At 36.1% G+C, this 18,431-nt stretch overlaps 1 protein-coding gene across 1 annotated transcript in view; it reads left to right on the forward strand.

Moving 5' to 3' along the window:
• The window catches only part of Adgrv1 (adhesion G protein-coupled receptor V1), a 583,921-nt gene that overhangs the window by 208,308 nt on the left and 357,182 nt on the right, over positions 1-18,431 (forward strand). The window contains exons 56-59 of the mRNA XM_047556631.1: positions 1,328-1,504; positions 2,469-2,651; positions 4,311-4,490; positions 8,105-8,269. Coding sequence (XP_047412587.1) covers positions 1,328-1,504; positions 2,469-2,651; positions 4,311-4,490; positions 8,105-8,269 — 705 coding nt within the window. The remainder of the gene's footprint in view (positions 1-1,327; positions 1,505-2,468; positions 2,652-4,310; positions 4,491-8,104; positions 8,270-18,431) is intronic.

Raw genomic sequence — 18,431 nt, forward strand, 5'->3', positions numbered from 1 at the left:
ATTGTTAGTTTGATAGGGAAATAATTTCATTTCAGTACACAATTACTTAAATCATGATTAATATTCAAATGCTTTAGATCTAGTTTTTGCTATCTATATCTGTATATTGAAAGAGAAAAAGAGAGACTATGTGGATATATCTGTAGTGATGCACAAAAAAACTCAAAGTGATAATAGTTGTATTAGTGTTATTAATAGCATTATATGATAATTATTGGGACTGGAGATGTAACTCAGTGACAGGGCACTTGCCTAGCATGTAGCAAGGTTTGATTTCTAGCACTGTGCACTTAAATCAAGTAAGGTATTAATATATAATACATGTAATATTAACAGCACTATATGTTGATTATTATAAATGTATGTATATTATTAAGTAAATGTCGTAGTAACATTAGTTTTCCTGCTAGTGGTGAGTTCTAGAGAGGACAATCTGGGAAAGATACAGGAATGGAATAGGAAAGAGATTTCCTTTCCTTTTCTACTTGTTATCTTTTTATGTTTGAAATTTTATTCCATATTCAAAAATAAAATAAAAACATTTAAGAATGAATTAAATATAGTATTGCATCTAGATTTACAAATCTAGAACTTTCACTTTTAAAGCATAAATAAAATTTACCAATCTCTCCTAATTTCTTTTGGGAAATTTTATATGTAAGACATATTCAATAGGATATGATCAAAACTGGGATAGGCCTGACACAAGGTGCATGCCAGTAATCCTAGCACCTTGGGAGGCTGAAGCAGGAGGATTGCAAGTTCAAAGCCAGACTCAGCAATTTAATAAGGCCCTAGGCAACTTATCGAGACCCTGTCTCAAAAAATAAGAAAAAGAGTTGGGGATGTGACTCATTGGTAAGTGGTAAGTGCCCCTGGGTTCAATCCCTGGTACCCCCCCCACCACCACCTACATTAAATTTGTGGAATAGGTTTTTTAAAACTTATTTTATTTGCTAATGAGAATGAGAATTCCTTTGAAACATCACCTTTAATCTGAACATTCTAGGGATCCTGAATTCATCAGTGAGAATGTATGCAGTATTAATAGGAATCTTTTTATGGTGATAAAGCTGCCCATTCATGTAGAGGAAGTTGTTTGTTCCCTACTGAAAAATGTCAATTTTCCAATGCACATTAAATATTTTTCTTTCAAAATCAGCCAGTAGTGATGGTTCATTCTTGTAGTCCCAGCTACATGGGAGATTGAGGTAGGAAGATTGCTTGAGCCCAGGAGCTCAAGACTAGCCTACTCCACATACCAAGACCCCATCTCCCAAACAAAACCAAAACCAAAAAAGCACCATCTCTTTATCCCACCTCCCAGGATGATGCTCCTGAGTTGGAAGAAGGATTTATCATCACTATCACTGAGGTGAACCTGGTGAACTCTGACTTCTCTGCAGAGCAGCCAAGTGTACAGAGGCCGGGAATGGAAATAGCTGAGATAGTTATTGAGGAAAATGATGATCCCAGAGGAATTTTTATATTTCATGTCACTCGAGTGAGTTGAATTTTCATATATTTATAGTAATGTAGAAGCTTGTCTCTGCTGATTTGTCTAGTATTTTTGTATTTTCTACAAAACAATTAGCTTTGCTTATAGGTATTTATAAATAGATAAACAACCAAATTAGTCTTTCAAATGAATTTGTTGTAGGGTCTGGTTATTGATGCATAGTGAGACCACCAGAAACTAAAGTAGGAAAAAAGTTTATTTTGGGAAAAGAGAAAAAAAACAAAAAAAAAAAAAAAAAACAAAAGAAAACAGACTGACATGTCAGGACCACTGTTCCAAGTGGGGCACTAGTAGTAGGGAGTGACTTCAGCAAACTCATTTTTAAAGTGAAAACCATAAAAAAGTCCTGGCAGACTTACAGTAGGGACCTTTTTCCTTTTTTTTTTTTTCCAAGGAGTGCAAGCAGTCAGCTCCAGCTTATCTATTTCAGACTGCACCTGGCGGGTTAGCAGGGCCAGCTAGGCGTGGGGAGCCAGACTACCCATATCTGAAACCAGTAGCTTCTGGGGCCTCCGAAGGGATGGGTTGCTTCACAGAAATGGTCACAATGTCCTAACTCATGGCCACATTATTTTATCTCAGTTACTGTCCTTGCATTTACCACAGTCAACACAACTCAATGATTTTATTTGCACCCATTTTAGTTTGGTCAATCTTAACTAGATATATTCGTTTTATATCAGAGGGTCTCTACCTTTTTTTTTTTATAAGGGGATCTCTACTCTTTCACAAATTCCTAGTTTTCTTTGACCTAACTCAAAGAATTCATAAAGTTTATTTTTCATTAAATTTCAGTGTAAAAGTTCTAAAGACTTGTTATGCATACTTCTATTAACTTCTACTTTGAAGGGTGAAGTATGAGATATAAGTGGAAACAATGAATTTAGAAAGTAATGACTTAGGATAGTTGCCACTTTTGTCTTATTTTCAACTTGTATTCTTTATTAAGGATGTTGGTGAAGTTATTACTGCCCATGAGGTCCCTCCACCCTTGAACATTCTTCAGGTTCCTGTAGTCCGGCTGGCTGGAAGCTTTGGGACAGTAAATGTTCATTGGAAAGCAATACCAGACAGTGCTGACCTGGAAGACTTTAATCCATCTCATGGGATTCTTGAATTTGCAGATGGGCAAGTATGTTCATCATGAACATATAAGTATTTTTGGTTCTTCTTCAAGAATTCTATATGTATCCCCTAAATGAGCACGCATTGATGATTGCCAATTGTATTATACCTCTAAATGTTGCTGTGTCAAGTCAAGCACAGATATTATTAATTAGTGTGGAAGAGAAGAAGCAAGAATCTTACCCTTTTCTGAACTTCCCCACCTGATTCCATTTAAAACAAAAATTCTAAAATAGGATAATCAGGGGCTGGGGAGATAGCTCAGACGGTAGAGTGCTTGCCTTATAAGCACAAGGCGCTGGGTTCGATCCCCAGCACCCCCCCAAAAAAAAAAACACCAAAAAAAACAAATAAAATAGGATAATCATTGACTTAGAAGTGCCTAGCAGTGTATAAAAACCTACTTGCTGAATTTGACTATTATTATGATCACAAATGCTTTTATTCTCTTTATTTCTTAATGTTCATAAATTCATGTTTTTAATTTGGAATTTTCAGTAAAATTTTTGAATATTAAATTAATAACCAAAACTTCCTCTATGATTTGTTAAAACTTGAAAAAGTGAATAACATTCTAGATGTAGGTCTACCAATCCTAAAAATTACAAATTCCTCAAGTGTTGTAAATTTTATAAATTGGGCATTTTGTAATATATCAGATGAGATGTCTTTTTAACATTTTCCATGAAAAAGTGGAAGAGTCATATGCACAACCATGAAAATGTTAGTAACTTCAAATAGCAGAATCTATTAAGTAGTCTTATTCTTACCTTGACAAATTTGCATAGTATTCATAAACTTATTGATTGCCCCAAGTGGCCCAGGAAATTCTGTTAAAAGACATGCATGCAAATCTAGATTTTTCTACACATAAAGACCTATTATAGCTAATGTATTTGAAATTGTGGGTTTTTGGACCTCTAATGAAATCACAAGGTGGACCAAGTTCATTTATAAGTTTATAAAACTTTTAACATAAACTCAGAGAAATGAATTAAATCCTGATTATAAAAACCTAAGAAGAACAAATTTGACTTTTCTTCCTGCTTTTGTTTTCCTCTACATTAAAACAAATTTGAAACCAATAGGATTTATCTGAATTGCAGAAGTCAACGATAATTTTTTTTTAATTGTAAACAAATGGGATACATGTTGTTTCTCTGTTTGTACATGGAGTAAAGGCATACCATTTGTGTAATCATAAATTCACATAGGGTAATGTTGGTTGATTCATTCTGTTATTTTTTCCCTTCCCCTCACTTTTATGGTCTCATTTGATGTCATGTAATATTAATACAAAGCACACTAGGTTTTGTTTGTTCAACGGTTGTTTGATCATTCATAGCACTTACAATTTTTTTCAAGAATAAGGAGTCCTTGTTTTTTATATCTGTAAATATGCTATATTTTATTACATTTATAATTTCTTTTATTTTAAAAATAAGACTTTGTAAATTTCTGACTTTGAACTACTGTATAGATACATTACTTTAAAAGTATTATAAATCTAACAGGCAAAATGGTTGCTTTTTTCTTTTGTGTCATGTTTCTAAGTTTCTATTAGAATATATATGAGGAAAAATTATCACATTGTTTCCTTCCCCGCCTCTCTCCCTTTTCTCTTTTTTTTCTTCTTCCTCTCTTCCTTCCTTCCTTTCTTTTGTAGGTTACTGCAATGATAGAAATCACCATAATTGATGATGCCGAAGTTGAGCTCATGGAGATGTTCAATATCTCCTTAAACCATGTGGTTGGAGGTGGTAGACTTGGAGATAATGTTGTGGTCAGTGTGATTATTCCACCGAATGATTCTCCACTAGGAGTATTTGGATTTGAACAACAGACTGTAAGTTAAATATATCAGGGGAGTGCAAAACTTTCATGTAGTTTTCAGTAGAAAAGTGTCTGTTATTTTTGTTTTGAAATTCTTTATTACTCGTCACTTACAAATCTCTCTTCAATTATCTTTTGAGTTGGCTATTAATTTAGGGGCCAATCTTCCAACATATACATACAACTTGATATAATGTGAGCTCTTAACATCAGTTACAGAAGGGAAGTGATTCCTATTTATTGAGTGTAGTAGACCAGGACGTTCTTTTTGTCCATACCTTTTATTTTCTATCTACCCTGGCCACAAGACAGACCTGTCGTGGTCTGGATGTGGCATCCCAGGATGGGTTTAGCTGGTCAGAGAAATTTCTCTCAGTTCTGGTACTCGGTCCAGTTTCTTCCCTCTTACTTCTCACTGGCTGTTTTCTTCCAAGATTTGAAAGAAGGATCCCAGTTATTATTGATTCAACTGCTGAGGGAGGAAAAAATGCTCAACTAATCATAAGAATTAAATATTTGTATAGCCTGGCTTGGCAACTAAAATTAAAGTATCACCACATCTTAAAGTACTCTAGCTCTTATCACAATTATTATTACATGATCACTGGGTCATAATTCTTATGACTTTATCTTTTAAAGGATGAAATTTCCCAGATGAAATACTCACAAAGATCATAAAACAGTTCCAATATACTTAGCAACTTTTCTGACTACATATGTCATCACTACCTTTATTTAATCACTTGTATCTGATCATTGTGGATCATTTTCAGTCATAAACCAACTGCTTGAATGCCCCTTGCCTTTACTGTCATGTGGATGAAAGGCTAGATCTACAAATTGCCTCTCAGAGCAGGACTTCCCATATGCTCCCGAATTTAAATATAGCCTAACAATTACCTAATGATCTGGTCATTGAAATTTCAATTTCATTAGAAAATGGGAACTATAAGAGGGACAGCACAATTTTGCTGTAGCCCCATGAGACTCTCTTTCTTCCTTGGAAAGAAATAGCAGAAGTGTTTGCAAGGAATGATGGATTGGCAAAGAGTAGCTATGATTATCTCTCAGCATTAAAAGTCTGGGAAAAGCAAAACAACTATAAAGAGGAGAGCAAAAATTTCTATAACATTAGTACCCTGAGAGAGACAGAATTAATATTTCGTGTATTTTCAACCACATGATACTTCATTGCATATTTTAATATATATGAATATGTAACATTTTTTTTAAATAAAATGCCTCTATTAGCTTAGGAGCTTAGTATTTGGTGTTCAGATCTTCAAGTGGTGAAACCCTAATGTTTTTGCTTTTAACTTCATCACACTTTGGTGCTGGATAATGCATTTATAAGTTTCTCTTCCTGACATGGGAAAAAAAAGTTATGTTACTATTTATAAGTAATTTTTGTTTACTCATTTTATTTTAACTGCTATCATAAACTTTAGTGCTCTAAACCTAACTTAATCTTATTGTAATAGCCTCATTTACAATTTTTCTTGGGATGTACAGTGAGATTTAGGTTACTCAGTCATTAGTGTATAATTCCTCATAACTGTTATGTGGAATAAATGAGTTGATATACATAAAGCACTTGTACCTGGGCTTTACACTAAATGTCAGTTGCTATTTTTATTGTGTAGAATTAATATTAACTTGTTAGCAGACCTCTGCAGCTGCTTTCCTTATATTCTACTTTTATTAAAGTCCCCAATAACATGGAACTTATCTTTTTACATGTATATAACACATACAGTATTTCACACACAGTAAACATACTGTTAGCATTAATTGTGACACAGATTAGGTTGAGAACTGAAGAACATTGAACATTGAGAAAAGATCATTAGTATTAATGTGCCAAAGTTAATAAACTGTTGGTAGAACAATGCAGTATATATGCCAAGGTACTGGGAATATCAGAGATCTACAGAAATCCACATGTGAAATCTAAATTAATGTTATATCTGTGGAATCAAAAGCCACACATGTATACAACTTATTTATAATGTATTTATTTCTTTTTTCTTATTAAATATTTCTCTAAATATCTGAACCACTTTCTAGGCCCCTTTTTTCCAAACATGTGTACATGTCTGGTTGTCAGATTTCTGAGTTTCTGTGGTTCTTTCTTTTTTTTTTTCCAAAAATCTTTGTTTTTATTATTATACCTTGTAGTAAAACCTGAAAAGTAAACAAATGCAATAAACCACGTGAAGTCTTCCCTCTTAAGGAAGGGGTGCAGAGCAGTGCTAATAAATTAAATGTCAAACTGTAAGCCATAGCTAGAAATTTACTGTCAAAGAGAGGGCAAAGTACACAGTAAGTCCATAAAAACCCGACAACCACATTGGAAAACACTTGACTCTGTTTATGTAATTGTTACATATTCCAAAACAGTTTAGTCTTCTGCAACAACAACCAAGAGAGTAGGTCCTAGGATGTTCCTAGCATTCACACTGGCCAGCTCAGTGCAATATGAGCAGCTATGGACTGATGAATCCAATCATGAAACAAAGAACATCTTGTGAAAACAAGCTGTAATTTTTCTAATTTTATTCTACGCATACTATACACACTACCAGAGAAGGGCAACGGCTACTCCATTATTATTTCTTTGTTCAGTGATGTTAGCAGCACTTATGAATGTTACAAGAAAAAGCCTGTAAGAATCTAATTCAACCGATGAAGAAACTGAAATGTTCTTAAAGAAGAAAAAGTATATGAAGAACTGACAAGTAATGGGAACTCAACAAATATCAGTTAGCTCTAAATCTCTGTTCTTGGTTTGAATGCAGTCTCATGGAAAGCAAGCAAACAAACAAGATTTTGTTTCATGTTTGTTAAGTTTTGATCTGTCTTAAGAATGGAAAGCATTGTGTTATTTGGCATTTACACAGCAGGTGGATATTATAGGTTTGATTCAGACTTCACTGAATCAATGTATGTAATTCATTTGAACTAGGTATCTTAATAAGGACTTGTGTAAAAAAGTTTTGATAAATTAATGTATTGAATCTCTTCTCTTTAAATCAAGTTAATAAAACCTGTTTTAAACTTTGACCTACTAAGGTGGTTAAACTGCAGATAATTGAGAGGATAGCTTAGGTCTGAATTATGTGGGGAGCTTGAATGCCTTTACAAAGAACCCCTAAATCTCAGTTCCTTCCCATGATGTGTTTATTCTTTATATAAGAGTCCCAGTGTTCCTAGTTGGCTAACTCTTATGGATACCTTTTCTTTAACTGACAACTCAGGTATCAGACTCCTTCCATCTCTCCTCTAGGTCCCAGGCATCCTCTCTATTCACCTGAAAAAAGGGAAAAGAGAGAATATGGAGGATTGTGTGGAAGTTTATGGCCAGAGTGTCAGTTGCACATGTAACTCTTGCCTATAATCTACTGAAGGAATTCAGTAGCTCCATCTAATTGCAAGAGAAAATAGGAAATCCCATGTTGTTGAGTGTCTAAGAAGGAAAGGAAATGGGGAGTGAAACATTTTTCTCTACCATGATTGTAATGTGCCGTGAATGCAATTGTAAATTCAAAAACTGCAGTTATCATGAACGGACAATTCTGTTTCTTCTGTTATTATTATTTTTGTCTTACTGGATTTTCTTTCTTTCAGGTAATGATTAATGATTCCCTTTTATTTGATGACCCTAATTCATACGTGACATTGACAGTTGTCCGGTCCCCAGGGGGAAAGGGAGCTGTCCGACTTCTGTGGACTGTAGATGAGAAGGCTAAAGATGATCTCAGTCCTTTAAGTGGGACACTTCATTTTGATGAGGTAAAGGCAGCCTGAGGACTCCTGATATATTTGTCTAATTTGTCATTTCTAATTTGTAGTTTCTCTAATTTCATCTAATTTGTCTTTAGAATAGTATTACTATGAATTTATATGAGAGTATTCAATGCATCTAGAATTTTTTGAAATCCCCTACACTGTGGGGAAAAAATTTCCTCTTTGAGAGAAAAAGAGGGAGAAAACTCTTGATTTCTGCAGTCAGATTGTTTCATTCACTCTGTCTCTATCCCACTACCAAAATGACCCTTATTACAGTTGCTCTCCTGATTGTGGACAAACACTGATTATGCAGAACTTCTATCGTTGATTGTGTATCATAATAATACAGTCTCATAGACAGTCTCAGATCAGATAGATAGTCTCAGATCAAGATTTGGAATTTTAACATCCCTGTACACTTTGAGAAAAAGATTGATATTATATTTTGGTTTCTTAAAAAACTGAATCAAGATAATAATTTAAGAATGGGAAGCCCATTATAATCCTTCTGTATGTACCTCAGTCCCCCACAACAACAAATGAAGGTTACAGGTCCTCTGTACTTTACTTTGAGGGAGGATCAGGATCTCTTTGCCCATGCAATTAGTTTCTACAACAACTAGAACCAGAAACCAGGGGTCATGTGTTTTTGTTTTTGTTTTTGTTTTGTAGTCAATTGACATTTCTTCAGAGCTTTTGAAAACAAACGGAAAAAATAGTATTTTTTTCTTTTGGTTTTCTAATAGGTGAATAAGAAATTAATTAGTCATGCACTCTGATAGTCTATTTGTCACTTAGATATTACCATTTTTGAGATGTTGGTTGCTTTAATGGTGTCAAATCTCAGGTGCTACAGATACATCATCCATTTATTTCTCAGAATCTAATAAATGGTTGCTCAGTAAATATCTAGATTACATGTCCTAGCCATGATCTGAAAACTTCTCACCTGGCATGCAAAGAATTTAACATTTATAAATTATTCTTTAATTTCTGTGAAGCTTTTCCTTGATAATAATGGGCTTAATTTCCTAGTTACCAGGTTCTAACTGCTAGATTTACTTCTCAGGTGATTAGAAAGGGTTTCTGGTTTTGAGCATCTATAAATGGCAGATAATCTGATCTTTCCTCCCAAAGAATAAGGCCATTCCTTTTCAGAGCCCAACTTCAAAAGGGATGGATATATTCCTTGATTTGATTTTGTTTGCAAATTGTTTTGTCACCAGTCTTGTACATTTCATGTACAACTGTATAGCAGGTCCATTGTTCTTGCATATTCATACCTACGATAGAACGTGGGTTCTAATTTGGTTTTAATGACCTCTCCAGTCTTCTCCTGGTCCTGCTCGTGGCTACTACTGCATAGGTGAATCTCTAATCCCACAAATCATTCTCACAGCAACTTATTGCACACATTGACAGTTGCCCTAGTGGCATAACAGTTTACTGCATAAAACTGCCTCAAAATGTAGGAGTGACTGTGGGGAGTCACCATTCCCCCACTCATAGAGAAATTCTCATCATGATCTTTTCAGTCCTTTCTTACCAGCAGAGGGAAGTTACTCCTGACTCTTTCTGTCTTCATGAAGGATATCTGAGCTCCATATTGTTACTGAAGTGTGCAAGCCTCTCGGACTGATGAGTGGTCTGCAGGTGATATGTCAGTGGGTCTTCCCTGGTGAGAAGGTCATGAGATGCAGGACCTGGAGGTTTTGCAGGGAGTGCTCCTTGGATCAACATCTGTTCAAGGAGAAGAAGCAGTGTTGTGCAGTGTTGAAGGCAAGCTATGATGCGGTTCTTGAACTGACACTACCACACTCTCCAGCTTGTCTTCTAGAGGAACTGACAATTCGAAGTTGTCCCGAGTTGTAGGAAGTTGTGTTTCATAATCTTGTGTTGTGTAGTCACCATGAGCAAACTATGCCAGAAAGAGAATCTGACCTGCAGGAGAAGCATTTCTGCACATGAGGTCATTTCCAAAGGAGCCTTACAGAGAAGAAATGTCAGCTTGAAATACTCCCAGCAGATGGGGTAATTAGTCCTTTCTTGAAGGGGTAAGATCTCATTGGATATCAGAGAATCTACCAAGGAGATCGGGGGTGGAGCCATGCTCAAGAGAAGCTTGCTCTGAAAATCTCTCCTACTTTTCCCCTTGGTCTTTTATGAATAAGTGTTATTTTTCTACTACCAGTTTTGATCTTTGCCCTCTACCCATTCCTGCTTCTTTTCCCCCTCTTCCACAGTTAATCCCTAGCGTAACCTGGAAGAAGTAAAATGGTCCCTAGAGAAAGAACAAAGGAAAGGAAACACACAGAGAAACTAAATTTAATGCTCTGATATGTGACACATATCATTTTTTTAAGGTTAAATATTTCTTTTTTTAATTTATTTTTATTGTAAACAAATGAGATACATCTTGTTTCTCTGTTTGTACATGAAGTAGAGGCATACCATTTGTGTAATCATACAATTACCTAGGGTAATAGTTTTTGTCTCATTCTGTTATTTTTTTCCTTCCCCCCCACCCCTCCCACCCCTCTTTTCCTCTATACAGTCCCTCCTTCTTCCATTCTTGCCCCCCTCCAACCCCCCATTATGTGTCATCATCCGCTTATCAGCGAGATCATTCGTCCTTTGGTTTTTTGAGATTGGCTTATCTCACTTAGCATGATATTCTCCAATTTTATCCATTTGCCTGCAAATGCCATAATTTTATTATTCTTTATAGCTGAGTAATATTCCATTGTGTATATTATATATATATATATATATATATATATATATATATCACAGTTTCTTTATCCATTCATCAATTGAAGGGCATCTAAGTTGGTTCCACAATCTGGCTATTGTGAATTGAGCCCCTATGAACATTGATGTGGCTGTATGTCTGTAGTATGCTGATTTTAAGTCCTTTGGATATAGGCCAAGGAGTGGGATAGCTGGGATAAATGGTGGTTCCATTCCAAGTTTTCTATTACTTTTGGTGTTGCTCTGTTCTTCTTTTTCTTAGGGCTTTGAGCTGTAGTGTTAGGTCGTTTATTTGTTGATTTTTTCTTTTTTTATTGAATGTGCTCTATGAAATAAATTTTCCTCTAAGAACTGCTTTCATAGTGTCCCATAGATTTTGATATGTTGTTTCTTTGTTCTCATTTACCTCTAAGAATTTTTAAGTTTCCTTCCTGATGTCTTCTGTTATCCATTCATCATACAGTAGCATATTATTTAATCTCCAGGTATTGGAGTAGTTTCTGTTTTTTACTCTGTCATTGATTTCTAATTCCAATCCATTATGATCTGATAGAATACAAGGTAGTATCTCTATCTTCTTGTATTTGCTAACAGTAGCTTTGTGGCATAGAATATGGTCTATTTTAGAGAAGGATCCATATGCTGCTGAGAAGAAAGTGTATTTGCTCTTTGTTGGATGGTATAGTCCATATATGTCCATTAAGTCTAAATTATTGATTGTGTTTTTGAGATCTATGGTTACTTTGTTCAATTTTTGTTTGGAGGATCTGTCCAGTGTGAGAGGTGTGTTAAAATTGCCTAGTATTATTGTGTTGTGGTCTATTTGATTCCTGGAATTGAGAAGGATTTGTTTGACGTATATGGATGAGCCACTGTTTGGGACATAGATATTTCTGATTGTTATGTCTTGTTGATTTATGCTTCGCTTAAGCAGTATGAAATGTCCTTCTTTATCCCTTCTGAGTACCTTTGGCTTGAAGTTCACATTATCTGATATGAGGATGGATACTCCGGCTTTTTTGCTGTGTCCATGTGCATGGTATGTTTTTCCCCATCCTTTCACCTTTAGTCTGTGGGTATCTCTTTCTATGAGATGAGTCTCTTGCAGGCAGCAAATTGTTGTATCTTTCTTTTTAATCCAATCTGCCAGTCCATGTCTTTTGATTGATGAGTTCAGGCCATTAACATTCAGGGTTATTATTGAGATATGATTCGTATTCCCTGTCATTTGGCTCTTTTTTTTTTTTTTTTTTTGACACGACTTGGTTTCTCCTTTATTTATTTGTTCCTTTAGGGTAGTTCCTCCCTTTGCTGATTTACATCGTTGTTTTTAATCTCTTCCTCATGGAATATTTTGCTGAGAATGTTCTGTAGGCTGGCTTTCTTTTTGTAAATTCTTTTAGCTTTTGTTTATCATGGAAGGATTTTATTTCCTCATCAAATCTGAAGGTAAGTTTTGCTGTGTATAAGATTCTTGGTTGGCATCTGTTTTCTTTCAGAGCTTGAAAAATGTTGTTCTAGGCCCTTCTAGCTTTTATGGTCTGGATTGAAAAATCTGCTGATATTCTTATTGGTTTCCCCCTGAATGTAATTTGATTCTTTTCTCTTGCAGTCTTTAAAATTCTGTCTTTATTTTGTATGTTAGGTATTTTCATAATAATGTGCCTTGGTGTGGAGCTATTGTAATTTTGTATATTTGGAGTCCTATACGCCTCTTGAACTTGATTTTCCATTTCATTCTTCAGATTTGGGAAATTTTCTGATATTATTTCATTGAATAGATTGCTCATTCCTTTGGTTTGTTTCTCTGTGCCTTCCTCAATCCCAATAATTCTCACAGTTGGCCTTTTCATGATATCCCATAATTCTTGTAGATTCTGTTCATGATTTCTTAACCAACTTCTCTGTTTGGTCAACTTTGTTTTCAAGGTTAAATATTTTGTCTTCAATATCTGAGGTTCTGTCTTCCAGGTGTTCTATCCTATTGGATATGCTTTCTATGGAGTTTTTAATTTGGTTTATTGTTTCCTTCATTTCAAGGATTTTTTTTTTTTTCATTATCTCTAACTCTTTATTGAAGTGATCTTTTGCTTCCCACATTTGCTCTTTTAACTGTTGTTGAGTGGTGTGAGCATTCAAAGCCTGCATTTGCTCTTTCATCTCATCGTTTGCTTCTCTGATCATTTTAATTATGTACATTGTGAACTCCCTTTCTGACATTTCTTCTGCCATGCTGTCATTGGATTTTATTGCGGTAGCATCTAGGTTTGTTTGGGACATTTTCTTCCCTTGTTTTCTCATATTGGTCAGCTGTCAGTGAAACTCTGAGATATTGCAGACTTCCTCTATTGACTACTATTGTCCCTGTACATTTCCAATAACTCACCTCCTAGCCTTCAGTAGCCTGAAGTCTTGGAGGAACTTGATAATGCGGTACTCCACAAGGAAGCTGCCCCTCTAGGGGTGGTGGCCTTCAGGTGGGGTATATTCCCTGTCAGTGGGCAAGGCACCTCCACTTGTTGACTGATGGTCAGTCAAAAGGGGCCTAGACTACAGACTGGGGCATGTCTGTTCTGGGCCTGTGTCTCTGGTTTTTCTGCCCTGGTGGGAAAGCCTCGCCCAGCGGGGAAGACTCACCTGGTGGGGAAGTTTTGCTGGGCAGCTCTCCTCCGAGAAGTTCCTTTCGGTCCAGAACTACTGCCTGGACTGGGCAGCCCTCTTCTGCGACGTTCCCAGGGGTCTGGACCTACCTGGGTTGGGGAGCCCAGCCCTGCGACCCTCACTCTGTGTCAAAGCCTCTCACTGTGCGGCCCTCCTCTGCAGTGCTCCTGGTTGACTGGGTTCATGGCTCCAGCCAGGGAGTCTCACTCGGCCACTCTACTCCACGAAGTTCCCTGCGTTCCAGGACTACTCCCCAATCCAGGGAGCCTGCCCAGTGGGAGAGACTTACCTGGTGGTTCTGAGTTGGTCCCAAGTCTCTCAATATCTCCTCTTCTTGACTCCTGGGTCCTGTCAGAGGTCCTCCAGTCTCTCATAGGTGTCTCAGGAAGGGAGCCGCCCTTCTAATGATGATGGTCATGCCCTCAGGAATAATTCAGAATGTCTGCACCAGCCTATAAAGAAGCAATTGGTTCTCTCTGCGATGGCCGCTAACCAGGTGTTGGGGTCAGGTGGACTGACTCGCCCGTGGGCTCACTCCGCGATTGCGACCAATCTGGGTGTGGTGGTCAGGCAGGGTCGCTCTGACACATATCATTTTTATCTCCACCTTTTCCTATGTATTCTGATAAAAAAATTTCTGTTTATCCTGTGTGTCACTTATTAAATTTTCTGCAACTTGAATTCTACTGTTTATTACTCCTTATGAACATTTTAGTTTTGCAATTGCATCTTTCTTTAACTTTGTTATTCTTAAATAGTATTATTTTCATCTCTCCACTCATGTATGTTCCCTTTAGAGTTACTTGTACCTATTTTATAATACATGCACTTTTTCAATTTTTATTTGTTCTCTTTAGGTATAAATGACAGTAGAGTATATTTTGACTTATTATTCATTTATGGAGTACAACTTATTCTAATTAGGATCCTGTTTTTGTGGGTTGTACATGATGTGGAGTTTTACTGGTATGTATTCATATATGAAAATAGGAAAGTTATGTCAAATTCAATATATGGACTTTTTTTTTTTTTTTTTTTTGCAGTGCTGGGGATTGAACCCAGGGCCTTGTGCATCCAAGGCAGGCATTCTACCAATTGAGCCATATCCCCAGCCCAATATATGAACTTTTTAAATGTTGTTAGAACTTCTAGGAAAATGTACATCCCTGCTTGGGATCTTATTAAGTGTCCTCTTGTTAACTGTAATTCCTGGGATTCAAGGCCTCACTCCCATCCCATTTACTCTATGCATATTGTGAACTGGAGGCTCAGAATTGATATGAAAAGGAAAGAGCTTAGGAGAGTGGGACCACAACAGGTTTGTATTTTGTGGCAGCCAGTTATTCTATTCGGTGTAGTCTGTGTGGTCTGAGTTCAGAGACCTCAACAAATGGTCTCACTCCTTCTTTGGTTCTTCATGTTATTTAGGTTTGAGGTGTGGAATGTATGTGTCATTTAGTCGACCCAGATTGATACCTCCATAAGAGAATATTCTGCCTTGATTTTAGAAAACTTTTCTCTTCATTTTCTTTTTCTTTTGTTATCAGCGTAGGTCCCTTATGGTGTCTATAAATGCATTTGAAGAAGGCACCTCTCCCCCAGTCAGCCTGCTGCCAGTTTAACTCAGAAGTCTCTTCCCTCCATCTTTTTGTTTTAATTTATTATAAAAATGTGTCTTAGTGTAAACCTCAATCAATACAGATGGATGTAAAATGAGTAAAATTCCCATGAATTCTCCTAGATCTTGTTTTACTACTTACCAGAGGTAGCCACTATTAACACTTTTTTAGATAACATTTTTCTGTGCATATTCAAGCATATGTACCTTATTCTTACACGAATGGAATTTTAGTCTGCAATCTGTTCAGTAACTTGCTCTTTTTACTTTCCAATTTATCTTAAACATTTATTTTTTATCCTAACCCACATTTGCTGCACCAAAGAATTGGTTATATGTTTTCCAGTGCCTTGATTCCTCTCAGTATTTGATACTAACACCTTTCTTTGAGAGTACTCTCTTTCACCATGGCTTTTAAAGTTCTGATATTTCTTATTTGTCTTTCTGCAATTCACATTTCTGGCTCACTGTTCTGTTTTCTCTAGTTCCACTTTCTCAAGGATTTATGTGCTGTTGCAGTCTTCTGTCACCTGTATTTGAATCAGTTTCATCTAGTTTATTCTCTTTACAGTCTTAATTCTCTTGTGATACTGGGAGTTGCCCCTAAAAAAAATAAAAGCAATATAGATTCCACAGTTAGCTAGACTTTAATTCAAATCTTTACTCTATCATTTGCTAGCATGTGACTTCCTAATGTTTCATTAGGAAACATTTGGTTTCCTAAACACAAACCAAGTAGAGTAATGCTGAACCTGACCAAAGACTAAAGATTACATGAAGTTATGTTTGTGAAGAGGCTAACCAACCTCCTGACACTTAGAAAATGCTTTACAAAAAAGCTTTAAAATAGTTTTAAAGTCATTTAGAAAAATTCTAATGAAATATCAGGTTGCTTTTTCAACTTAATTTAGAGAATCTCAACTCTTTTTCTACATTGAATGATCAAAAGTTAATAACTTCAGGAACTGGGATGTGACTCAGTGGAAGAGTGCTCACCTAGCATGTGTGAGGCACTGGGTTCCATCCTCAGCACCATATAAAAATACATAAATAAAATAAAAGTTGTGTCCATCTACAACTAAAAAATATTTTAAAGAAATTAAAGACTTCAAATTTCCAAAAGCTGAGAAACTTTTTATTTTCCTAATGTAGTCTATCGTAGCGTTACTTGAATTACTGCTCTGCAGTGCTGTTCTACAGGATAATAATTGTTCTAAAAGATTGAGTGTTCAAATAGAGTTGGGAAACTAAATTGAAAAGAAAGCTTTCTTGGTGTAATTTTAAAAAAAATTACTTGCTTTCATTTTGAATCTCTAATAGAGAAACATTTCTGAATCTATTTCCACATGAAACTTCCTCATCACCTTTTATCCTAGAACATTTATTACTGTCTTTTGTAACTAGTGTTTCAGAAATATTGTCTGGGATTTGCTACTTGTAATCACCTCTCAGCTTTTCCCCCTGTTACTTGTTGTCAATTTTTTTGAGAAATGGAGATCATACCACAGGGAAAGCTGCCTTATATCTAGAGTAGTAAGGTGGATGGCAACATAACTATGTAAAACAGTTGATTCTTGTGATGCATGTCCATCATTATCCACAACACTGCATTTCTGAATTTGCCTGTTGACTAAAATTTATTTGTAACTCCCCAAATCAATACTCCTGGTACTTTCATGGTCATTTGTGGACACGCAAGTAGTGGTGGAAAGTTTGATTCGCCCAATTAGTACATTCCCAGCTGAGGTGAAACAAGACTGTGCCTTTTCTTGTTTCCACTCTTATAATGTAAACAAATGCCTTTTTCATCATCAATATATTGCCATTTTATTTTCATTTTTGTGCTTTTCTGTTGGTGATTTTACTGTTTTAAATGGCCTCCAAGTGTGGAGCTGAAATCTTCAGTCTTCAGCACAAGTAGGCTGTGATGTGTTATAAGGAGAAAATATTGTTTTGTGTTAGATAAGCTATTCAAGTATGAGTTGCAGTGCCTATTTAAAATGAAAAATATGTGAAAATGACTCAAAATTTTTGCCAGTGTGCACATATCTGCAAATGACCATAAAAGTGCCTGAACATTGAGTCGGAGGTTACAAAAAATTCTGTTGAGCAGGCAAATTTGCAAATAGGGAATTACGAGAATTAACCATATCTTAAATCAATAGCCTCTCAGAGAAATTACTCTAAATACCAAGAAGCATGTAGAAAAATGTTCATGGTAATATTATTTACAACAGTTAGTAGTTCTTATTAGATAAATGCTGCAAATATTATAAATGCAAACAATGGACTGTCCACACCAATCAAAAGGATAAATTAAATCTACACTCAGAAACGTGGATGACTTCAACAGTATATACTAAAAGAAAACTTAAGAGGTAGACACAATGCATTTAGGAGTGAGTGACAAGATGGGGAGAGATTTGACAAATGGTATTGAAAGGCAGTACCCTTTGGTACTTTGGTGAGCAACTGCAATCCCAACAATGCGTGCGGGCTGAGATGAGAGGATCAATAGAACTCAGGAGTATGAGACCAGCCTGGGCAATATAGTGAGACCCCATGTCAGAAACAACAAACAGGGCATGGTGGTGTGTGATTATAATCCCAGCTACTTGGGAAGCTGAGGCAGGAGGATTGCTAAGTTCAAGGCCAGCCTCAGCAATTCAGGAGACTCTGTCTCAAACTTTTAAAAAAGGGCTGGGGATGTAGTTAAATGGTAAAGTGGCCCTGAGTTCAATTCCTAATACCAAAAAAAGCAAAACAAAACAAACAAAAGAAATGGACAGATAAAGGGGACAAAGAGAATACATAGAAATAAAAGGTCATCTATTGTTCAATGGAAATAATGCTACAGACAAGAAGAGGATCAGTACAAACTGTGCTCCTGACATCCAAGACCAAAAAAAATTAATGAAACATGAAACCAGTAACATTCTGTGCCAGACATGATAGCATGCATCTGTAGTTTCAGCTACTTGGGAAGATTGAGGTGGGAAGGTCACTTGAACCCAGCTGTTCAAGGCCAATCTGGGCAACATAGCAGGACCCTGAGACCTCATCTCAAAAATAAATAAATAAATAAATAAATAATAAATAAAAAATAAATAGCATTCCTGTGTTTTAGCAGCAATG

This window comes from Sciurus carolinensis, chromosome 6 (genome assembly GCF_902686445.1).
Source record: "Sciurus carolinensis chromosome 6, mSciCar1.2, whole genome shotgun sequence".
In the NCBI taxonomy this organism is placed as follows: domain Eukaryota; kingdom Metazoa; phylum Chordata; class Mammalia; order Rodentia; family Sciuridae; genus Sciurus; species Sciurus carolinensis.